The sequence below is a fragment of the Schistocerca americana genome, chromosome 8 (assembly GCF_021461395.2).
Source record: "Schistocerca americana isolate TAMUIC-IGC-003095 chromosome 8, iqSchAmer2.1, whole genome shotgun sequence".
Taxonomy (NCBI): domain Eukaryota; kingdom Metazoa; phylum Arthropoda; class Insecta; order Orthoptera; family Acrididae; genus Schistocerca; species Schistocerca americana.
In genome coordinates this window covers 68,944,556-68,964,929 of record NC_060126.1, presented here as the reverse complement: position 1 = coordinate 68,964,929, position 20,374 = coordinate 68,944,556, and the positions used below count along the sequence as shown (strand labels likewise).

Below are 20,374 nucleotides of genomic sequence, written 5' to 3'. Positions count from 1 at the left end.
CCTCCGGCGCGTGTTGGAAGCCAGGACGACTGCCTGCAGTAGTGAGCTGTAGAGTGGCCTGCCACTGGCTGGCTACGGACCCCGTGTCAGCCTCAGAGTGTCAAACCAGCGACCCATCGTGCACTGGAACGCTGGCGCCCAATCTGCTGCTGCATGTAGCTGGTGGTGTGACATGCCCCGCCATCTGACAGAGCTGCTACACTTGAATGAATCTCATTAGAAACCCGCACCTATTTATACGCTACTGTGCTCCTGTCATTTGCCATACGCACCGCTTCATGTCACATACTCATAAGATGCTAGGTTGGCCAGTGAGCCTGTGATTTGCGACATGCAAAACCACTACGTATACTCTTTCAGCAATTTGATGGCCCTGTGGCCTCTATTTGAAACTGTTGGTATGTGGAACTGCAATCTGGCTGTAACTTGTGCTCAGAATATTGCACAAAACTAACCTTCCCTATCCTAGACAGTGGTGCCGCGACATTATTCCCCTCTTTGGAAAGACCCGGTCCCTGGTCCCCGGGTCGACCCTTAACTAGCTCTTAACTTGTTTGGGTTGGCACCTATGGCATATTTCCTTATTAGAAAAATTAAATGTGGCTTAGTGCCCCTTAAAACCATGACATAAAACAAAACGTAAAAATTCCGTACTGGACGACCACTGCTCGATCAACACCTTACCTACTTCGTCTGACGCCCTCGGTATCCAATCCTCTGAAACTTGGACTACCCTTGGTTCCCTCTTGGAATTACCTCGCCGCCTGATCAGAAAGAAAACAACACATAACGAAGTTAAGGCTGCGATGACATTTGGCACAGAGGTGCTCAAAATGATCGTTATTTGCCGTTGCCTTTCCCTATAGTGAGTGATATGTTGAACAATCTGTTCGGCGCCCGTCTTGCTCTAAAATGAACTAGTTTACGGATTACGGATGTCAACAGACCTGGCTCCAGAGTTTGATTTATCAAGGTCAGATTCTGGCTTGGCAAAAACTCTAAAGTGGCTTCTGGCCAGTACAGCTGTGGCTGCGTAACATTCGATTGCGTGACTCATGAAATTGATGCTGGCAGGTGGAAGGTTGGTCCTATTATGTTACACTTAGTTCCATTGATTAACATGCCGCTCCCCTCGAGATCTATACGTTTCGCTTGTGCAAATACTCCTCGCTCAAAACAACTTCAGTGGATATGGGTGGACCGTGTAATACTGAAACCTCACATTCTTCCCCATAATCGGGAACTGGACCAAAATATACACCCATGGGCGGTCGGTTGTTACCCTTACTGTTGCAACATGGTAGAAAAACGGCAAATTTTGCTCACTGGGCTCCATTATTAAATATAACACTGACGGTAGTTCCTTCTGCGCCTTGCGCAACCCGCGTAAATATTGGTCTGGCGGTAACAGTCGGTACTTATCTGGCTTTGCAGTGGGTGATGCAGCGTTACTCCATGCACATCCCACACACTGTCAGCTACTCCTTGCAAAAGTCTGGTTAACACCACCCTGCTATCTAGCACTTCTAGGTGCCCCCGTAGGTTTCCCAGGTTACGATTTATTACGTCTTCCGACGCCTTAGCGTATGCCACTACCTGCCCTGCTAATGAGCGGAGCAACCGTGTGTTATTCAGGATTTCCATTGTCCCTATCTGAAATGTATGCCAAGCTTCCGTTGCCATACTCTCCTCTGCAAGTTGTCTCACCACTTCCACCGTGTTGTTCAGTTCTTTTATATCGCTTTCGTCTGCGGCTCCAAAAACTGTCTTTAAAATTTTTCCCACTGCGTTCAGCCATCTTCGTTTCCGTCTTACCCCTGGCACCGCTTCCTCCATCCGTCCTACCTGCTTCTATAGCGCCATATAAGCCTCATGCAATTTCTTATACTCACCTGCAGCTTTCTTCAGCATTTCTTTGCCCTCTGCACATTGCCTAAGCTCTTCGAACACTTCCCCAAGCCTTCTTACTTCATTCCGCGTTTCCCACACGTTCTACATCTACATCTACATCCACACTCCGCAAGCCACCTGACGGTGTGTGGCGGAGGGTACCTTGAGTACCTCTATCGGTTCTCCCTTCTAATCCAGTCTCGTATTGTTCGTGGAAAGAAGGACTGTCGGTATGCCTCTGTGTGGGCTCTAATCTCTCTGATTTTATCCTCATGGTCTCTTCGCGAGATATACGTAGGAGGGAGCAATGTACTGCTTGACTCTTCGGTGAAGTTATGTTCTCGAAACTTTGACAAATGCCCGTACCGAGCTACTGAGCGTCTCTCCTGCAGAGTCTTCCACTGGAGTTTATCTATCATCTCCGTAACGCTTTCGCGATTACTAAATGATCCTGTAACGAAGCGCGCTGCTCTCCGTTGGATCTTCTCTATATCTTCTATCAACCCTATCTGGTACGGATCCCACACTGCTAAGCAGTATTCAAGCAGTGGGCGAACAACCATGATCATTCCATTTTAAATCACTCCTAATGCGTACTCCCAGATAATTTATGGTATTAACTGCTTCCAGTTGCTGACCTGCTATTTTGTAGCTAAATGATAAAGGATCTATCTTTCTGCGTATTCGCAGCACATTACACTTGTCTACATTGAGATTCAATTGCCATTCCCTGCACCATGCGTCAATTCGCTGCAGATCCTCCTCCATTTCAGTACAATTTTCCATTGTTACAACCTCTCGATACACTACAGCATCATCTGCAAAAAGCCTCAGTGAACTTCCGATGTCATCCACAAGGTCATTTATGTATATTGTGAATAGCAACGGTCCTATGACACTCCCCTGCGGCACACCTGAAATCACTCTTACTTCGGAAGACTTCTCTCCATTGAGAATGACATGCTGCGTCCTGTTATCTAGGAACTCCTCAATCCAATCACACAATTGGTCTGATAGTCCATATGCTCTTACTTTGTTCATTAAACGACTGTGGGGAACTGTATCGAACGCCTTGCGGAAGTCAAGAAACACGGCATCTACCTGTGAACCCGTGTCTATGGCCCTCTGAGTCTCGTGGACGAATAGCGCGAGCTGGGTTTCACATGACCGTCTTTTTCGAAACCCATGCTGATTCCTACAGAGTAGATTTCTAGTCTCCAGAAAAGTCATTATACTCGAACACAATACGTGTTCCAAAATTCTACAACTGATCGACGTTAGAGATATAGGTCTATAGTTCTGCACATCTGCTCGACGTCCCTTCTTGAAAACGGGGATGAACTGTGCCCTTTTCCAATCCTTTGGAACGCTACGCTCTTCTAGAGACCTACGGTACACCGCTGCAAGAAGGGGGGCAAGTTCCTTCGCGTACTTTGTGTAAAATTGAACTGGTATCCCATCAAGTCCAGAGACCTTTCCTCTTTTGAGCGATTTTAATTGTTTCTCTATCCCTCTGTCGTCTATTTCGATATCTACCATTTTGTCATCTGTGCGACAATCTAGAGAAGGAACTACAGTGCAATCTTCCTCTGTGAAACAACTTTGGAAGAAGACATTTAGTATTTCGGCCTTTAGTCTGTCATCCTCTGTTTCAGTACCATTTTGGTCACAGAGTGTCTGGACATTTTGTTTTGATCCACCTACCGCTTTGACATAAGACCAAAATTTCTTAGGATTTTATGCCAAGTCAGTACATAGAACTTTACTTTCGAATTCATTGAACGCCTCTCGCATAGCCCTCCTCACACTACATTTCGCTTCGCGTAATTTTTGTTTGTCTGCAAGGCTTTGGCTATGTTTATGTTTGCTGTGAAGTTCCCTTTGCTTCCGCAGCAGTTTTCTAACTCGGTTGTTGTACCACGGTGGCTCTTTTCCATCTCTTACGATCTTGCTTGGGACATACTCATCTAACGCATTATGTACGACGGTTTTGAACTTTGTCCACTCATCCTCAACACTATCTGTACTTGAGACAAAACTTTTGTGTTGAGCCAACAGGTACTCTGAAATCTGCTTTTTGTCACTTTTTCTAAACAGAAAAATCTTCCTACCCTTTTTAATATTCCTATTTACGGCTGAAATCATCGATGCCGTAACCGCTTTATGATCGCTGATTCCCTGTTCTGCGTTAACTTTTTCAAATAGTTCGGGTCTGTTTGTCACCAGAAGGTCTAATATGTTATCGCCACGAGTCGGTTCTCTGTTTAACTGCTCAAGGTAATTTTCAGATAAAGCACTTAATGCCCATTGGTGACTTGACACCACCACATCTTCCTGCCTTGAGTACAGCACACCCCCATCCAGGTGCTGCACCTCGATGACGAAGAGATGAATCACCGCCAACGCTCTCCCTTCAGTGACCTGAGGACTGAGATCACCATCACCCTTCCTCCCTCTTCAAAGAGACTGCTGTCCCCAGCAGGCTTACAATACGTGAAAACACAGATAACATATGAAAATACAATGCCTAATTAAACTACGCAAACCCAATGACACATAACAAGAAAACAAAAAAAACTACAAATACTCTACCGCTTTCTGGATCGGAAAGCATACGGTACTTCATGCTGTACCCTGTCTTCCTGGTTTTCTCTGTGATTAGCACCTCTCATCACTCTCTCTTTCTTCCTCTTTCCTTCCTGTGACATGCCTGGAATCACATACAGCAACCCTTAAATGACCGTAACCGCCCAATGTGTACTATCGTTGTTCTAGTTGGCAGCTGAAGCTTAACATTAATGGGGGATATGATTTCAACAACTTGGTATGGCTCTTGATACCTCGTCAGGATCTTCTTCGCTTTCCCTTTTTGCGTATAGGGGCTGGACAGCATTACCCATTGGGTCACTTTATACTGCAGTAAACTTCCTTTCCGCTTTACTGCGTCTTCCTGCCTTTCCAAAGCCTTTGTATTCGCCATTTGTACCCGTTTCCAAACATCCTGAACTGTCCTCGCGAATTGACATACAGATTCACCAGTCCTTCCTTTCTGTAGCCTCACCAAATCAAACGGTGACGGCATTTTTCGCCCATACACTACCTCATATGGAGACAAACCGGCATTTGTATGGACTTTTGCATTGTACGCGCACACAATATGCTTCGAATACTCGTCCCACAGATGGAGATGAGAATCCACGTAGAAAATAAGCATCTTCCCGATTGTTGTGTGTGCCCATTCTGTCCTTCCGTTGGCCTGTGGATGCAATGCGTTCCTCCTCAACTTCTTTACGTTCAACAATTCACACAGTTCCTTCATTAAATCCGACATGAAGTTGGTCCCTTAGTGAGTAGTTATTGTCTCCGGTACACCAAACAGGACGACGGTTCAATCCCGCGTCCGGCCATCCTGATTTAGGTTTTCCGTGATTTCCCTAAATCGCTCCAGGCAAATGCTGGGATGGTTCCTTTCCAAGGGCACGGCCGACTTCCTTCCCCGTCCTTCCCTAATCCGATGAGACCGATGACCTCGCTGTCTGGTCTCCTTCTCCCAAAAACCACCACCAAAATCCAGTTGTTTACTAACGCTTGCGCGACCATTGCTGCCTGCTGATTTGGCAAAGCCACCATCTTCACATACCTTGGAAAACGGTCTATTACTGTCAGAACGAATGTATTCCCCAAATGTGTTTGCCTGAAAGGTCCTAAGACATCGATCCCCATCATAGAGAATTGACTTGTCGCTTCTGGGAATCGTTGTAGCTGTATCCGTTTCCGGCTCAACTCTGCTCTCTGCGCACATGGTATGCAATTCTTGACATACTGATCCACATCTACTTTCCTACCTCTCCACCAATACCTCTCCGCCACTCTTCTATTCGTCGCTCTAACCCTCCATGACCAGATAACACGTGATCATGTGCTTCCTTCAAAACCTCATCCCTCAAATTTGCTGGCACTACTACCCTAGGTTCTAACTTCGTTTCCCTGCTCAGAAGACCGTCGTACATATTAAATTGTGGCTGTGTCTGATACAATTTACAATCGTTCTCCGCATCCTGTAATTCTTGCCATACTGCTGGGTCATAACCTATGACTTCTACTTTTGCCACCTTCCTACTTAGTGCATCCGCATTACCGTGCTTCTTCCCAGGCTTGTACACCACCTCGTAGTTGAATTCACTAAGCCTCACAGCCCATCGAGCGAGTCTAGTGGACGGATCCTTCAGCCCCAACAACCACTTCAATGCAGCATGATCTGTCACTACCTGAAATCTTCTCCCATATAAATAACATTTAAAATATGTGATTCCGTGGATTACGCTAAGCATCTCCCTCTCTGTTGTTGGGTAATTCCTCTCTGCTGCATTCAACTGCCTAGACGGACAGGTTACAGGTTGTTCTTTCCCATCAATTTCCCGACTAAGAACACACCCTAATGCTTGATTCGATGCATCGCAGGCTAGTATAAACTCCTTTTCAAAATCTGGAAACAAAAGAACTGGACTTGATGTTAACACTTCTTTCAGTTTGTCAAACGCTTTCTGACAGTCTTCTGTCCACACAAATTTCACACCCTTCCGAAACAATCACGTCAACGGCTGTGCTAAATCTGCAAAACCCTTCATGAACTTTTGATAGAAATAGCAAATTCCGATGAATGACTGCACTTCCTTAACTGTTTTCGGTTCCCGAAAATCCCTTACAGCCTGTACCAACCGCAGATCTGCTCGCTCTCGGTTCTTACTGATACTATGACCCAAATGTTTTACTCCTTCTAATGCAAAATGACACTTCTTCAGGCTCAACGTCAAACGAGCTGCTCTTAACCTCATAAAGACTTCCATTAACTGCTGTCTATGTTGCTCCATACTACTTTAAAACACTATAATGTCATCCAAATAGACAAGACACTGCCCTGGTTTCAAACCAGTCAAGACACTGTCTAGCAACGTCTCAAACGTTGCCGGAGCATTTTTGAAACCGAATGGGATTCTAACGTGCTGGTAATTGCCTCCAGGAGCAGAGAAAGCAGTTTTTGGACGATCGTCTGGAGCCACCTCTAACTGATGATAACCATTTGTCAAATCCGTCATAGAATTGTACTGGCTCTGTCCTAAGTGATCCAAAATCTCCGATATGTTTGGAATGGGGTATGCGTCCGTTACTGTCTTATTATTGAGGTTTCGGTAGTCACAACAGAGCCTGTATTTCTTAGTTCTATCCATAGATTTTTTAGTCACAATGACAATGCCCGCTCCCCAGAAACTATTACTATGCTCTATAATACCGTCCGCAAGCTGCTGATCAATGAAATCCTCCACAATCGGCTGCAAATACCTCGGTATTCTGTATGGTTTACGGTAAACAGGTGCTTAATTCCCTGTTGGAATCCTATGTTGAACTAATGGAGTTGCTGGTAACGACCCTTCTGGAAAAAACAAATCCTTAAATTCCCACAATAATTCCTCCATATGCTCTCCTTTTCCTCCTTTCAAATGCTTAATTTTGTCACGCAATGCAGTACTATCGGCAGTTAGTGGTTGATCGCTTCGCCTACCTCTCGAACACCAGTCTTCGTCATCTGGCACATCCAAATTTGCTACTAAAACTCCTTTCCTCAAATTCGCATCTACAGCTCTAAAATTATCCACGTTCACGGGAACTACTAGCCCGTCATTCCCCTCCTGTACGTGTACAACACTACGTTTCACAAAAACAACCCAATGGACCCAAAACTTCATTATCCTCCAATGGTTCAATAACACATACTGTACCCATAGGTAGATTTGACTCCACTATTACCCAAAGCGACTTCCCGGTGCCATCAGACACACACTCATGCGAATTAAGCCTTAATGCTAATGTACACGGTTTAATTGGTTTGTTCACTACGTTGAACGCTCCTCGCGACAGCTCTGCATTGACAACAGTTTCCCCTAGCTGAAATAACATTCCACCAAGTTCCACAGTTCCTTGTCCAAGGTCAATTTTAGTGTAATGTTGATGCAAGAAATCTACTCCTAGGATCATGTCGTAGCTCTCGCTCACCCATGGTACTCCCTCCATGAGTGCATTAAATCGGACTTTCTCTATTCGAAAGTCGACTGTCACCGACCCCAAAGACGTGACCTCCTTATCCCCCACTCCACGCAACCTATAACGTGGTGGGTCTAACTTACTTCGTCCCATTATATTCCCAGCAGCCACTGACACTTGCGCCACTATGTCCAACAAAATCTTAAACTTTTTAGTTCCTATGGATCCTACCACTGAACATTCCACCTCTGCATACGTGTTCGTAGCATTGAAATTAAGCGGGAGCTCCCTTAGGTGGGCCCCCTCTGCCGTTTAACGCTTGTCCACCTCTCCTCCCTCCACTTCTCCATCCTCCCCGCTGCCGATTTCCACCCCTTCCTTTATTACTCGGTGACTGGATACATTGCCCCTGCACATGTCCCATACGATCACACTTAAACATTTCACATCCGCTGTAAACACTGTTTGCCTCTTGCGTGCCCCTGTTGCCATGTCTATTTCCTCACATTGAATTACCAGCTGAATGGCCGAATACAAATCTTTTGGAGTCCCTTCACGCTCTTTCTGTGACATATGCGCCGGTAACCCTCTCAAAAATACATCAAATGCCCTTTGCTCGGCCTCCTGCAACAGAACACTATTCGCTTCATCGCTCTGACCCAACTCGTAAGTATACTCATTAATTTCCCTTATCCTGTCCGCAAATTTCTCCATCGTCTCCCCCTGTCTCTTTGACATTGTACTTAACCTCTCTCTTAAGTACCGAGCGCTATTCAGTTTTTTGTACCTTTGTAAAAGCCCTTCCTTTAACTGCTTAAATTGTCCTGCCTTCCTTAAGGCCTCGGAACACTTTACATATGTTTGCGCTCACCCGTTAATCTAATCTTGCCTATATGTAACAACTGATCATCAGACCAACCATTCATCACCACTGAAGTCTCCTAGTCCTCCATAAACGAACGCACATCCTCAGATGCCTTGCCAGAAAACGGAATAATCAAACTCGCAGCAGCTGGATCAATCTCCTGCACCCTAGCAACAACGACTGATCAGATGATGCGGTTTCCTGCTCACTTCTAGATGTTAATTCATTTCTCAACTGTGTATTGTCTGCTGTCAGTTGTGCTACTTTTACCAACAAAATCCGTATCACTTCTAATTCCGACACACCTCTTGTCCCTGACTCTGCCACTGTGTTGCTTTCATTCCCAGTTAGTCCCGAAACAAACCATTTAACACAAGAAAAACCCGACTCCCTACACCTCAGTTTCATCATACTTGGTAACATTATACTCAAACCAATACAAAAGTAATGAAATGCCACAAAAAATAATAAATCTTATTGCCCCAAATACACTCACAAATGGTTCAAATGGCTCTGAGCACTATGGGACTTATCATCTGTGGTCATCAGTCCCCTAGAACTTAGAACTACTCAAACCTGACTAACCTAAGGACATCACACACATCCATGACCGAGGCAGGATTCGAACCTGCGACTGTAGCAGTCGTGCGGTTCCGGACTGAGCGCTTAGAACCGCTAGACCACCGCGGCCGGCAAATACACTAACATTGACTCTGAAACAAAAAATAATAATATGCCTACACGAATCATCTAAAATGGCCTGGCATGAGGCATACTCTTAAACACAAAAAGGCAAGATAATGCGCAACACCCAAAAGAAAACTGGTCAAAACTCACCACATCTTGTGGATGTAATGCGGGGGGGCAGGCTCGAATGCCGTACTCGACAGCCAATGTCCACTAGTCTGATACCAAATGCAATGGAAACTTCTGCCACTGAATGTATCAGGATGACCAAATGCAGTGGGAAGAGGAAGAAGGCACCATATCAAGACTCGTCCGAGCTCTCCAAGTGATTTATTGTTTCCAACTACAGTGCCATGTTCCCCTCGGTCTGCGTGACCTGGTCCCGCAATGCTGAGGACACCACTTCGCTGTCTGTGAAACAGCTCGGCGCAGAATGGCTGCCTCAGCAACCCGTGCACGCACTGTGTGTCAGCCTTGTAAGCCAATGGAGTTGCGGCGTCATCAGGATGCCGGCTGTCGACTCAGCGGTCTCCATCCCTGGAGACTCAGCGCTGCTCAGTGTGAGCCACAGGCGGCCAGCTGCGTGCTTCTCGCCAGCGTGGCTGAGATCGCGGCGACAACAAGTGCCCTCAATCCGGCGTCCGAATCTGCGCTGGCTGGCTGGCTACGGACCCCGCATCGGCCTCAGAGGGTAGAAGCAGTGACCTGCCGTGGAGTGGAACGCTGGCGCCCCATCTGCTGCTGTGTGTATCTGGTGGTGTGACACGCCCCGCCATCCAGGAGAGCTGCTACACTTGCATGAACCTCATTAGAAAGCCGTACCTATTTATACGCGGATGCGCGCCTCTGTTTTGCCATACGCGCCGCTTCGCGTCACGTACTCGTAACATGCTAGGTTGGCCAGTGGGCCCTTTCTGCCTGAGATTCGTGACGCGCAAAACTGCTACGTATACTCTTCCAGAAGTTTGACAGTCCTGTGACCTCTATTCTACACAGTTGGTATGTGTAACTCACTGGAATCTGGCCCGCACCTGACTGTAACTTGTGCTCAGAATATTGCACAAAATTAACCTTGCCTATCCTAAACGGTGCTGCCGTTACACCTCGATTGAAAATGTCTGCACGTTCCAACATCTCAGGAGTCACAGTTGTGTGCGACTGGCCGGTACGTGGGAGATCGGACAGGTTTGCGCGACCTTGTTGCGACGGTGACAAATGCTTTGCCCGATGACTTAGCGTGCTTTTGTTCACTGCCAGGTGTCTGTAGACATACTGCAGACGCCTACAAGTAGCTGAGATGATCTGGTTTTCCGCAAAAATAAACCCAAAGACAGCTCTGTGCTCGGAACTCACCTCTGTTACTTGTGCCATTTCAAAGGGAACGTATAGCGCCGCTGCTTATAGAAAGTTCACGAAACTACAGGGGCTGAAGTGGGAATATTCCACGATGTCTCACAACAAATTCTGCATTTTCTGAATCGAAAATAGACAAGAGAAAAATGTGTTGCATTACTTATTGAATACCCCTTGCAGATACATGCATACATAGATATGTACATCCATTTTTATAGGTTGTACGGATGCCATGCAGAATAGCTGAGGTACCGCGTTCCATTGAGGTGGTGGTGGTAACGCTTAGGCCGCGCCACCCTGCTTTCCCCAGTCGACCGCCGTCCCGCGTTGTCATTAGCGGGCTAGGCCGGGACGGGCTACGCTCTGCCGCGCAGCGCCGCGCCACGGCTGCTATAAGAAGCGGCCCGCGACGCGCGACGTGCAGCAAGGCAGACATGGCCGCCCGCGATCGCTGCGCCAGGCGACGTGCAGACGCGCGTACGCAGGTAGGCGGGCGCACCAGCAGCAGCCACCGCACAGGGCGCGTTTCCGTGCCGCGTTTAAGCACAGCGTATCTCCGCTGAGGCCTTTGAGCGCGCACCACAAAATTTTAACGTACAAATGTGACATTGACAAACTGGCTATTGGCTTCTGTATCGGGTTCTTCAGCCGACGTCCGTCTAATGATTTTACTGACATTCTGCCAGCACGAGTGGCTGGCATTGTCCTTCACCCTCCATTGCCGGCAAAACAAACTCAAAGACAGCTCTATGCTCGGAACGCGCCTCTGTTACGTGTGCCATTTGTCAAAGCTTCACCTTCCATTGCCGGCAATGGAGGGTGAAGCTCTGACAACGCCAGCCACTCGTGCTGGTGAAACGTCAGTAAAATCATTAGATGAACGTTGGCCGAAGAATCCAATACCGGCAATGGTGGGTGAAGCTTTGACAATGCCAGCCAATTGTGTTGGCGAAACGTCAGTAAAATCATTAGATGAACGTCGGCCGAAGAATCCATTGCCAGCAATGGAGGGTGAAGCTTTGACAATGCCAGCCACTCGTGCTGGCGAAATGTCAGTAAAATCATTAGATGAATGTCGGCCGAAGAATCCATTGCCGGCAACGGGGGGTGAAGCTCTGACAATCCCAGCCACTCGTGCTTGCGAAATGTCAGTAAAATCATTAGATGAATGTCGGCCGAAGAATCCATTGCCGGCAATGGAGGGTGAAGCTTTGACAATGCCAGCCACTCGTGCTGGCGAAACGTCAGTAAAATCATTAGATGAACGTCGGCCGAAGAACCCGATACAGAAGCCAATAGGCAGTTTGTCAACAAGTGGCCACGAAAGCCTTAACAATTTTGTAAATGTGACATTGCTTTCATCCGTTCGATGCTGAGGACGTCCTTCTGATATATTACTCAATAATTCGAGAACGAAATGAGATATCGTTCTGCTCTCGGTTTTAAATCAAGTCTCGATATCATATCTATGTTTCATCCACTGCAGTGAATGGGCTAACATTGACCGTACACAAAATTTACGCAATGCGCTTTTACCTCTGCAAATTTTGCGCCATGTTTTACTTAATTTGATGCAACACTGTAACTGCGGCACATAACGAAAAGAAACTGTAAGTTTGGCAAAATCAGGTAATAGTTTTCAAAATACCGGATGATAAATATTTCATAAATGCCGGAACGCAGACTCTTAGCACAGGCACGTGCATTTGCCGAGTTTCCACAGTTTTGAAAAGCCGCTTCTGCAGGGAATGCAAAGAGCTCGTCCGCAGCGGCGAAAGCGTTAATATCGTGGAGCGCCCTCTCTGATAACAGTAAGGCCCTCCGGACACGGGACGATTCAAAAGCAACTCGGCGCCGACGTGAGTTGGTAACGGGTTGGCAGCGAATCACTTCCTGTGTAATAAAAGAGGGCGTCGCAGACTGCGCAACCGCAGGGTGACTGCCTAGTGACTCGCTTGCCACGAGTTGCCAACCAGTTGGCGGCGGCTCGGCACCCGCGTTGCCAAGCGATGTGAAGTGCGCCGAGTCCTCGAACACAGCTCTGTATTCGTTTAGTTTGAAGAGAAATAAGTCGCTTGTGGACATTAGCTTTCTACAGGAGGTCGAAAAACATTCTTCGACTGCGGAGACGAAAGTCATCCATACCATCTAATATCGTGCCAGACATCCTTTTGCTCGTTCAACGTGGCATGGACTCAAAAACTAGTTGGAAGATCCCTGCAGAAATGCTCAGCTATGCTGCCTCTATAGCTGTCCATAATTGCGAAAGTGTTGCCAGTGTAGTATTTTGTGCACCAACTGACCTCTCGATTGTGTCCCGCAAGACTTGTGTGGCATTCAAGTCGAGCGGTCTGGGTGGCGAAGTAACTCTCTCGAATTCTCCACAACGTTCTTCAAACCAGTGGCGAACAGCTGTGCCCCGTCACGTGGCGCACTGTCACCCACAAAAATTCAATTAATGTCTGGGAACACGGAAGCCCGTGAACGCCTCCAAGTTGCCGAACGTAACCATTTCCTGTTAGTGATCATATAAACAGAGCCCACACCACCAGCTTGCACAGTGCCTTGTTGACAACTTGGCTTCATAGCTTCGTGAGGGCCTGTGCCACACTCGGACTCAGTGAATTCAACCACTAGTTCCCAGGCAGATTTGACAGATGAAACGGGGTGTGTAGTGGAAAAAGAATTTTGTATTACATGTGTAGTGTACTGTACATCTATAATAATTGGGTGGAATAAGTTTGGTTCACTCACTTTGACTGCACATAGTGTGAGCGTAGTGTGCTATTTTCGTGGTGCGACGTGGTGCAGTCAGCACATATGGATGAAATTGTGCATGGAATCTTAGAACGTAAAATGAATCTAATCAGAGTTACATGCTTCAAACCAGATAACAGCTAAAATGTGTTACGAAAACATTGTTCACGTAAAACCCAACTGGTGCTTTTCTCAGATTAAAGCCTTGGATCTACATCTACGTCTACAACTACATCTGTACTCTGGTTGCTACCTTGCGGTGTGTGGCGGAGGGTACTTTGCGTACCACTGTCAGTTACCCCCTTCCCTATTTCGGTCCCTCGAGTGGTATGTGGAAAGAATGATTGTTAGCAGACCTCCTTGTAGACTCGTAAACCTCAAATTTTGTTGTTTTTCTTAGATAAACGTAGGAGGAAGTGATATAGCAGTTGATTCTTTTAGGAACGTATGTTCTCGGGACTTTAACAGTAAACGAAAGCAAGATGCTCAGTCCCTCTATTGTAGCGTCGGCCTCTGGAGTTGGCCCTTTCGCGCTTATTAACCTATCACGAATGCGTTGCTTTTCTTTGGAAGTTCTCCCCTTTCTTGTACCAATCCAATCAAGTATGCATCCCACATAGGCTTGGTCAGACGAGGCATTCGTAACCTACCTCCTTCGTAGATGGGCTACACTTCCTGGCGATTCTCCTAATCGATCTCCGTCTGGGATCTGCCTTAGCTGCAATTAGTTTTATGTGGTTTTTCCACCGTGCACATATTCACTGATATTTAATCCACATGAGTGCTTCGAGGCATTTTCGGCAATCGTGTAATGTAACAATTATGGCTCTCTCTGCCTTTAAATGCTCAATAGTTCAAATTTTTTTGTGCTGAGAGTCAACTACCAATCCATGTACCGAGCTCCTATCGTTTGCAGGCCTTCCTGCATTTCAGTACAGTTTTCTAGCTTGGTGAGTCCCGGTAAACAGCAGCCTAATCTCTAAAAAGCCTCATTGAACCTCCAATGTTATCCATTATGTCACTCATATACAGGGTGCAACGGCAGTGAGTGGCGATATTTTTAACGGTGACTGTGATCAGTGTACTGAATAATATTACATCGACATTCATTTCATCTCTAGACTAATAAGTAGAGCTATATGCAACTTTATGTTTTTGGGTTGTTTGGTACCTCCAAGTGCATGTGGCAACAGCAAGCCATTAGCGCTTATTTTCCCCTGGACAGCAGGTCAGATGTTGAAATGTGGATGCATGGTCGCAAAACTGGTAGCCTACACTGACAGGTGTAGTCCACTTAGTGGTGCAGTTATGACCACGCAGAAAACATCGGATGATAAATTAATTGATGCGTCTCTTGGAAGACTGTTTGATGCAGAGAAAATCGAGCAAAACACTTATGTGGTTGGTTGGTTTTGGGGAAGGAGACCAGACAGCGTGGTCATCGGTCACATCGGATTAGGGAAGGATTGGGAAGGAAGTCGGCCGTGCCCTTTCAGAGGAACCATCCCGGCATTTACCTGTAGCGATTTAGGGAAATCACGAAAAACCTAAATCAGGATGGCCGGACGCGGGATTGAACCGTCGTCCTCCCGAATGCGAGTCCAGTGTAAACACTTATGTGTCTAAACATCAAGATACCACATACAAGACTATTTTCACTTATACTGTGACACACTGTAAGTATTGAAAAGTAGTGCTATGACACTCCTTTGGAGTACACCCGAATTTACTTTTACGTCTGAAGGCGTAAGGGTCTGTTAAGAATGGCATGCTGTGTCCCGCTTGCTAGGGACTTTCTGATCCAGATAAAAAAATGGTCTGATATTGTCTACGCTAGTAATTTATTGACTAGGTGACAATGCAGAACTGTAGCGAACGCTTACTGGAAAACAAGGAAAACGGAGCCTATCTATTGTACTGAGCTGTGGGTCTTTAAAGTTAGTATCGCCATTAGACTGTTGTTTATTTACAGTGTTACATTTACACTTACACAATCATGATTCCGGCTTCAAAGTGTGGCCTAGGATCGGATACTGTCGTATTAAAATACACTATTAATACGACAGTATGCCATCCTAGGCAATTTATAACACTTAAAACACTTGATAGTGGCACTTTGAAGCTGGAATCATGATTGTGTAAGTGTAAATGTAACACTGTAAATAAACAGTGTAATGGCGGTACAAACTTCAAAGAAATGCATTATCACTGTGGCGCCGCATTATGAGAAAGTTATTAAATGAGTTGTGGGTGTCGTGAACGAAGTGAGCGAGCTCCGTTTTACAGTCAGGATGAAGGCAGTGAGATGTATAAACTATTTCTTGACTTCAAACAAGCGTTTTACTCCATACCACACTGATTCTGATAACGAAAGTGCAATGATATGGGGGATAAAGCGAAATTTTTGTTGATAATTTCTTGCTATGGAGGACTGAACCTTAGATGGAAAGTAAATGATAGCTGTAGAAGCAGCTTCAGGGATGCCCAAAGGTAGAATCCTGGGACCCTTGCTGTAAATGTTGTATATGACAGATCTGGCTCACATTATTAAAATAATAACTGCAGACTTTTTGCAGATGATGTAGTTACCTACAGGGCGTGTGAAAATTCACGTTACACAGTTCTAGGTGTTCTATAGGGAACTTAGTAGATCAAGTTTTACATAGGAACCCATGTACGGAAACGTAATCCAGCGACGCTGCAGAACGTCAAAGTTGTTGTCGCCAGCGCCTGTAAATGTACATATATACAGTGTGATTCTGTGTTGATGTCAGAACGCTCTAGGATGATGGAGAAGGATAAATGTATCAATTTGAGGTAAAGGTGCTTGTACTGGGAACGAACGACTCTGAAGTTGCAAGCGGAAACCGTGCTGATACCCCTGACAGTGGAATACATGTACCTGTACTGTTGTTGTTAAGACTGCCGGGTAGGCAACTTTGAAAGGTGGTAGTACGGACAGAAACAAGAAAAAGTGTAAAACTTGAGCTTTAAAATGCCTACCTTATGAGCCATGAGAACTTGTTCAATAGAGGAGATGTATTTCACATTAACGAAGAGCTCTTCAGGTATGCATTTTAGAGCCCATATGTACAAGACTATCTTCTTGTCTTGGTCCCTACAGCCACCACTGAGATTTGCTTACCCCACAGTCTTAGCAACAACAGCACCGGTGCATGTATTCCACTGTCAGAGGCCTCAGAATGATACTCGCTTGTAACTTTCGGCTTGCTCGTTTCTGAACCAAGGACCGTTACCTCAAACTAATACATTTATCCCTCTCTGTCGCCCTAGAAAAGTTGCAGCATCACCACGGTATCGCTCTGTGTATACATACATGTACAGGTGCCAGCGCCTATAACTTTGATGCCCTGTAGCGTCGTTGGATGACGTTGCAGGACATGGGTCCCCAGGTAAAACTTGATTTCCCTCTACTACATCTAGAAGTGTGTAACGTGAATTGCGTAACAGCCTGTATAATGAAGTATTCTCTGAAAAACCTGTACAAATATCCAATCATATCTTCAGGTAATGTGACGTGACGGCGTGCGCAACATTCTCGAATTGCGAGTGAAGCTGGTTTTCGGCTGGACATTATCAGTGCCTGGCGAACACGATGAAGACTTCGCATACTCAGTGTGTCCAGTTCACTCCCTGAACAAACGCGAGTGATCTCAAATGTAATTAACAAGTTGTCTGTGTATCTGTTTGACGATCCCTTAAAGTCTGAGAGCGGCTAAAATGGATGTACAGTATTTTAGTTATTTCACATATTACGAGGACGTGCTGAAAAGTAATGCCTACGGATTTTTTGTGTGAAAACTCTTAAAGCTTTTTAAATAAAACAATCTTTATTAACAATCTACACCATTATACTTCATATTTATAAATTTATTTCTCACTATAGTGGCACTGGTGACGAACACATTTCTCCCAGCGAGAGGTCGGTTTGTTGATACGGTCTCTGTAGAATATTTCACTTTGTCTATGGAGCGGCTACCCCACCTCTGCCTGCACCACTCTATCAATGTTAAATCCTCGAAGGTGTTCCTTGTGTTCTGGAAACAGATGACAATCGGATGGTGTCAAGTCGGGACTGTATGGGGGATGATCGACGGAACTGAACCCAAGACGCCGGAGAGTTGCAGGAGACGCAGCACCCGTGTGTGGCCTAGCATTGTCATGCTGAAGGAGAGGAGTACCGTGTGTGGTCCAACTCTTCAAATCCGTGCTTTCAGTTTCATGAGGGTCCCGCAATATCTTTCAGAGCTTATGTTTTTTCCTTTAGTGACGAATTCCATTGACCACTCGTCGAACATCCCACAACACCGTGAGCATGACTTTGCCATCAGTGGGCGTGGTCTTGGATTTTCTTGGCGTCGGTGATCCTTCGCGGCGGAACTCCACTGATGATCTCTTGTTTTCGAGGCCAAAATGGTGAAAACAACTTTCATCATCTGTCACAATGTTCTGAAGGAACCCATTATCCTCACTCTCAAAATGCAGAAGAAATTGTTGACGAATTTAAATTGGAGGCACATTTTGTGCGATCATAAACTCGATTACAGAACGCTGTTTCTCTTGCAGCAGCATACTTACACTACACACCGCCGTTATACATAATAAAATTCGGTGCTCTCTAGCGGCAGGGTGTTTTTGTTTTGCTGGTTTGCAAAACTGAGAAGAGGGCAAGGGACTATGTTCCTCAACATTACATCTTGCATCAATAAATCGGAAAGAGACTGAAGCAATGACGATGATGGCTCTGAAATGTTGCTGGTTGAGGAGAAGAAGATGGCGAACATGAAGATAAGGACGAGACTGATAAGGGAAGACGGATGACACACTACTGGCCATTAAAATTGCTACACCAAGAAGAAATGCAGATGATAAACGGGTATTCGTTGAACAGATATATTATACTAGAACTGACATATGATTACATTTTCACGCAATTTGAGTGCATAGATCCTGAGAAATCAGTACGCAGAACAACCACCTGTGGCTGTAAAACGGCCTTGATACGCCTGGGCATTGAGTCAAACAGAGCTTGTATGGCGTGTACAGGTACAGCTTCCCATGCAGCTTCAACACGATACCACAGTTCATAAACAATAGTGACTGGCGAATTGTGTCGAGCCATTTGCTCGGCCACCATTGACCAGACGTTTCCTATTGGTGAAAGATCGGGAGACTGTGGTGGTCAGGGCAGCAGTCGAACATTTTCTGTATTGAGAAAGGCCCGTAGAGGACCTGCAACATGCGGTCGTGCATTATCCTGCTGAAATGTAGGGTTTCGCAGGGATCGAATGACGGGTAGAGCCACGGGTCGTAACACATCTGAAATGTCCGCTGTTCAAAGTGCCGTCAATGCGAAGAGGCCGAGACGTGTAACTAATGGCACCCCATATCGTCACGCCGGGTGATACGCCAGTATGGCGATGACGAATACACGCTTCCAATGTGTGTTATCTGCGATGTCGCCAAACACGGATGCGACTATCATGATGCTGTAAACAGAACCTGGAATCATCCAAAACAATGACGTTTTGCGATTCGTGCACCCAGGTTCATCGTCGGGTACACCATCGCAGGCGCTCCTGTCTGTGATGCAGTGTCAAGGGTAACCGCAGCCATGGTCTCCGAGCTGATAGTCCATGCTGCTGCAAACGTCGTCGAACTGTTCGTGCAGATGGTTGTTGTCTTGCAAACGTCCCCATCTGTTGATTCAGGGATCGAGACGTGGCTGCACGATCCGTTACAGCCATGCGGATAAGATGCTTTTCATCTCGACTGCTAGTGATACGAGGCCGTCGGGGTCCAGCACGGCGTTCTGTATTACCCTTCTGAACCCACCGATTCCATACTCTGCTAACAGTCATTGGATCTCGACCGACGCAATACGATAATCCGCAATCGCGATAGGCTACAGTCCGACTTTTATCGAAGTCGGAATACATGTACCTGTGATGGTAAGCATTCCTCCTCCTTACACGAGGCATCACAACACCGTTTCACCAGGCAACGCCGGTCAACTGCTATCGGTTGGAAACTTTCCTCATGTCAGCACGTTGTAGGTGTCGCCACCGGCGCCAACCTTGTGTGAATGCTCTGATAAGCTAATCATTTGATTATCACAGCATCTTCTTCCTGTCGGTTAAATTTCTAGCACGTCATGCTCGTGGTGTAGCAATTTTAATGGCCAGTAGTATATATATATATATATATATATATATATATATATATATATATATATATATATATGTGTGTGTGTGTGTGTGTGTGTGTGTGTGTGTGAGTGTGTGTAACAAAGATTGAATCTTTTTTTAAAAAATATAAAATGACTCGAGTATAATAACGGCCGCCTGGCAGACCGTGACGCGTGGCGTGCTGGGCCGGCCGCCGTCACATAGCGTGTGGGACCCTCCCACTACCTCCCACCACCCACCCCCTGCCGCAGCGGAACTGTGCCGTGACGCGGCGCCGCTGAAAGCTGCTTCTGTCGTCCTACTTGCCCAGGCGCCCCAGGCCGGATGTTTCTAAAACGCTCCGTCCCCATTGGTCGCTCAGTGTGAAATTGTTCATTGACTGCGAACGTCTCTCAATTCACGATAAGTGGTACCTCCTGCCTATCCACAAGTTCTCAATAATGGCGCAAATCAACAGATATCCCGTACGAGTGGCTTCAGTCTGTGATTCGTCTGTGTGTTACTGAATAATAAGCTTTTCGAAAATTTACAAACACCAGATCTACGTGAACATGTCAATCGGTCGCACTTGACC

At 46.1% G+C, this 20,374-nt stretch overlaps 1 protein-coding gene across 1 annotated transcript in view; it reads left to right on the top strand.

Moving 5' to 3' along the window:
- Positions 1–11,268: 11,268 nt before the first annotated feature.
- LOC124545534 overlaps positions 11,269–20,374 on the top strand; it is a 57,041-nt gene continuing 47,935 nt past the window's right edge. Inside the window, exon 1 of the mRNA XM_047124482.1 lies at positions 11,269–11,319. Coding sequence (XP_046980438.1) covers positions 11,269–11,319 — 51 coding nt within the window. The remainder of the gene's footprint in view (positions 11,320–20,374) is intronic.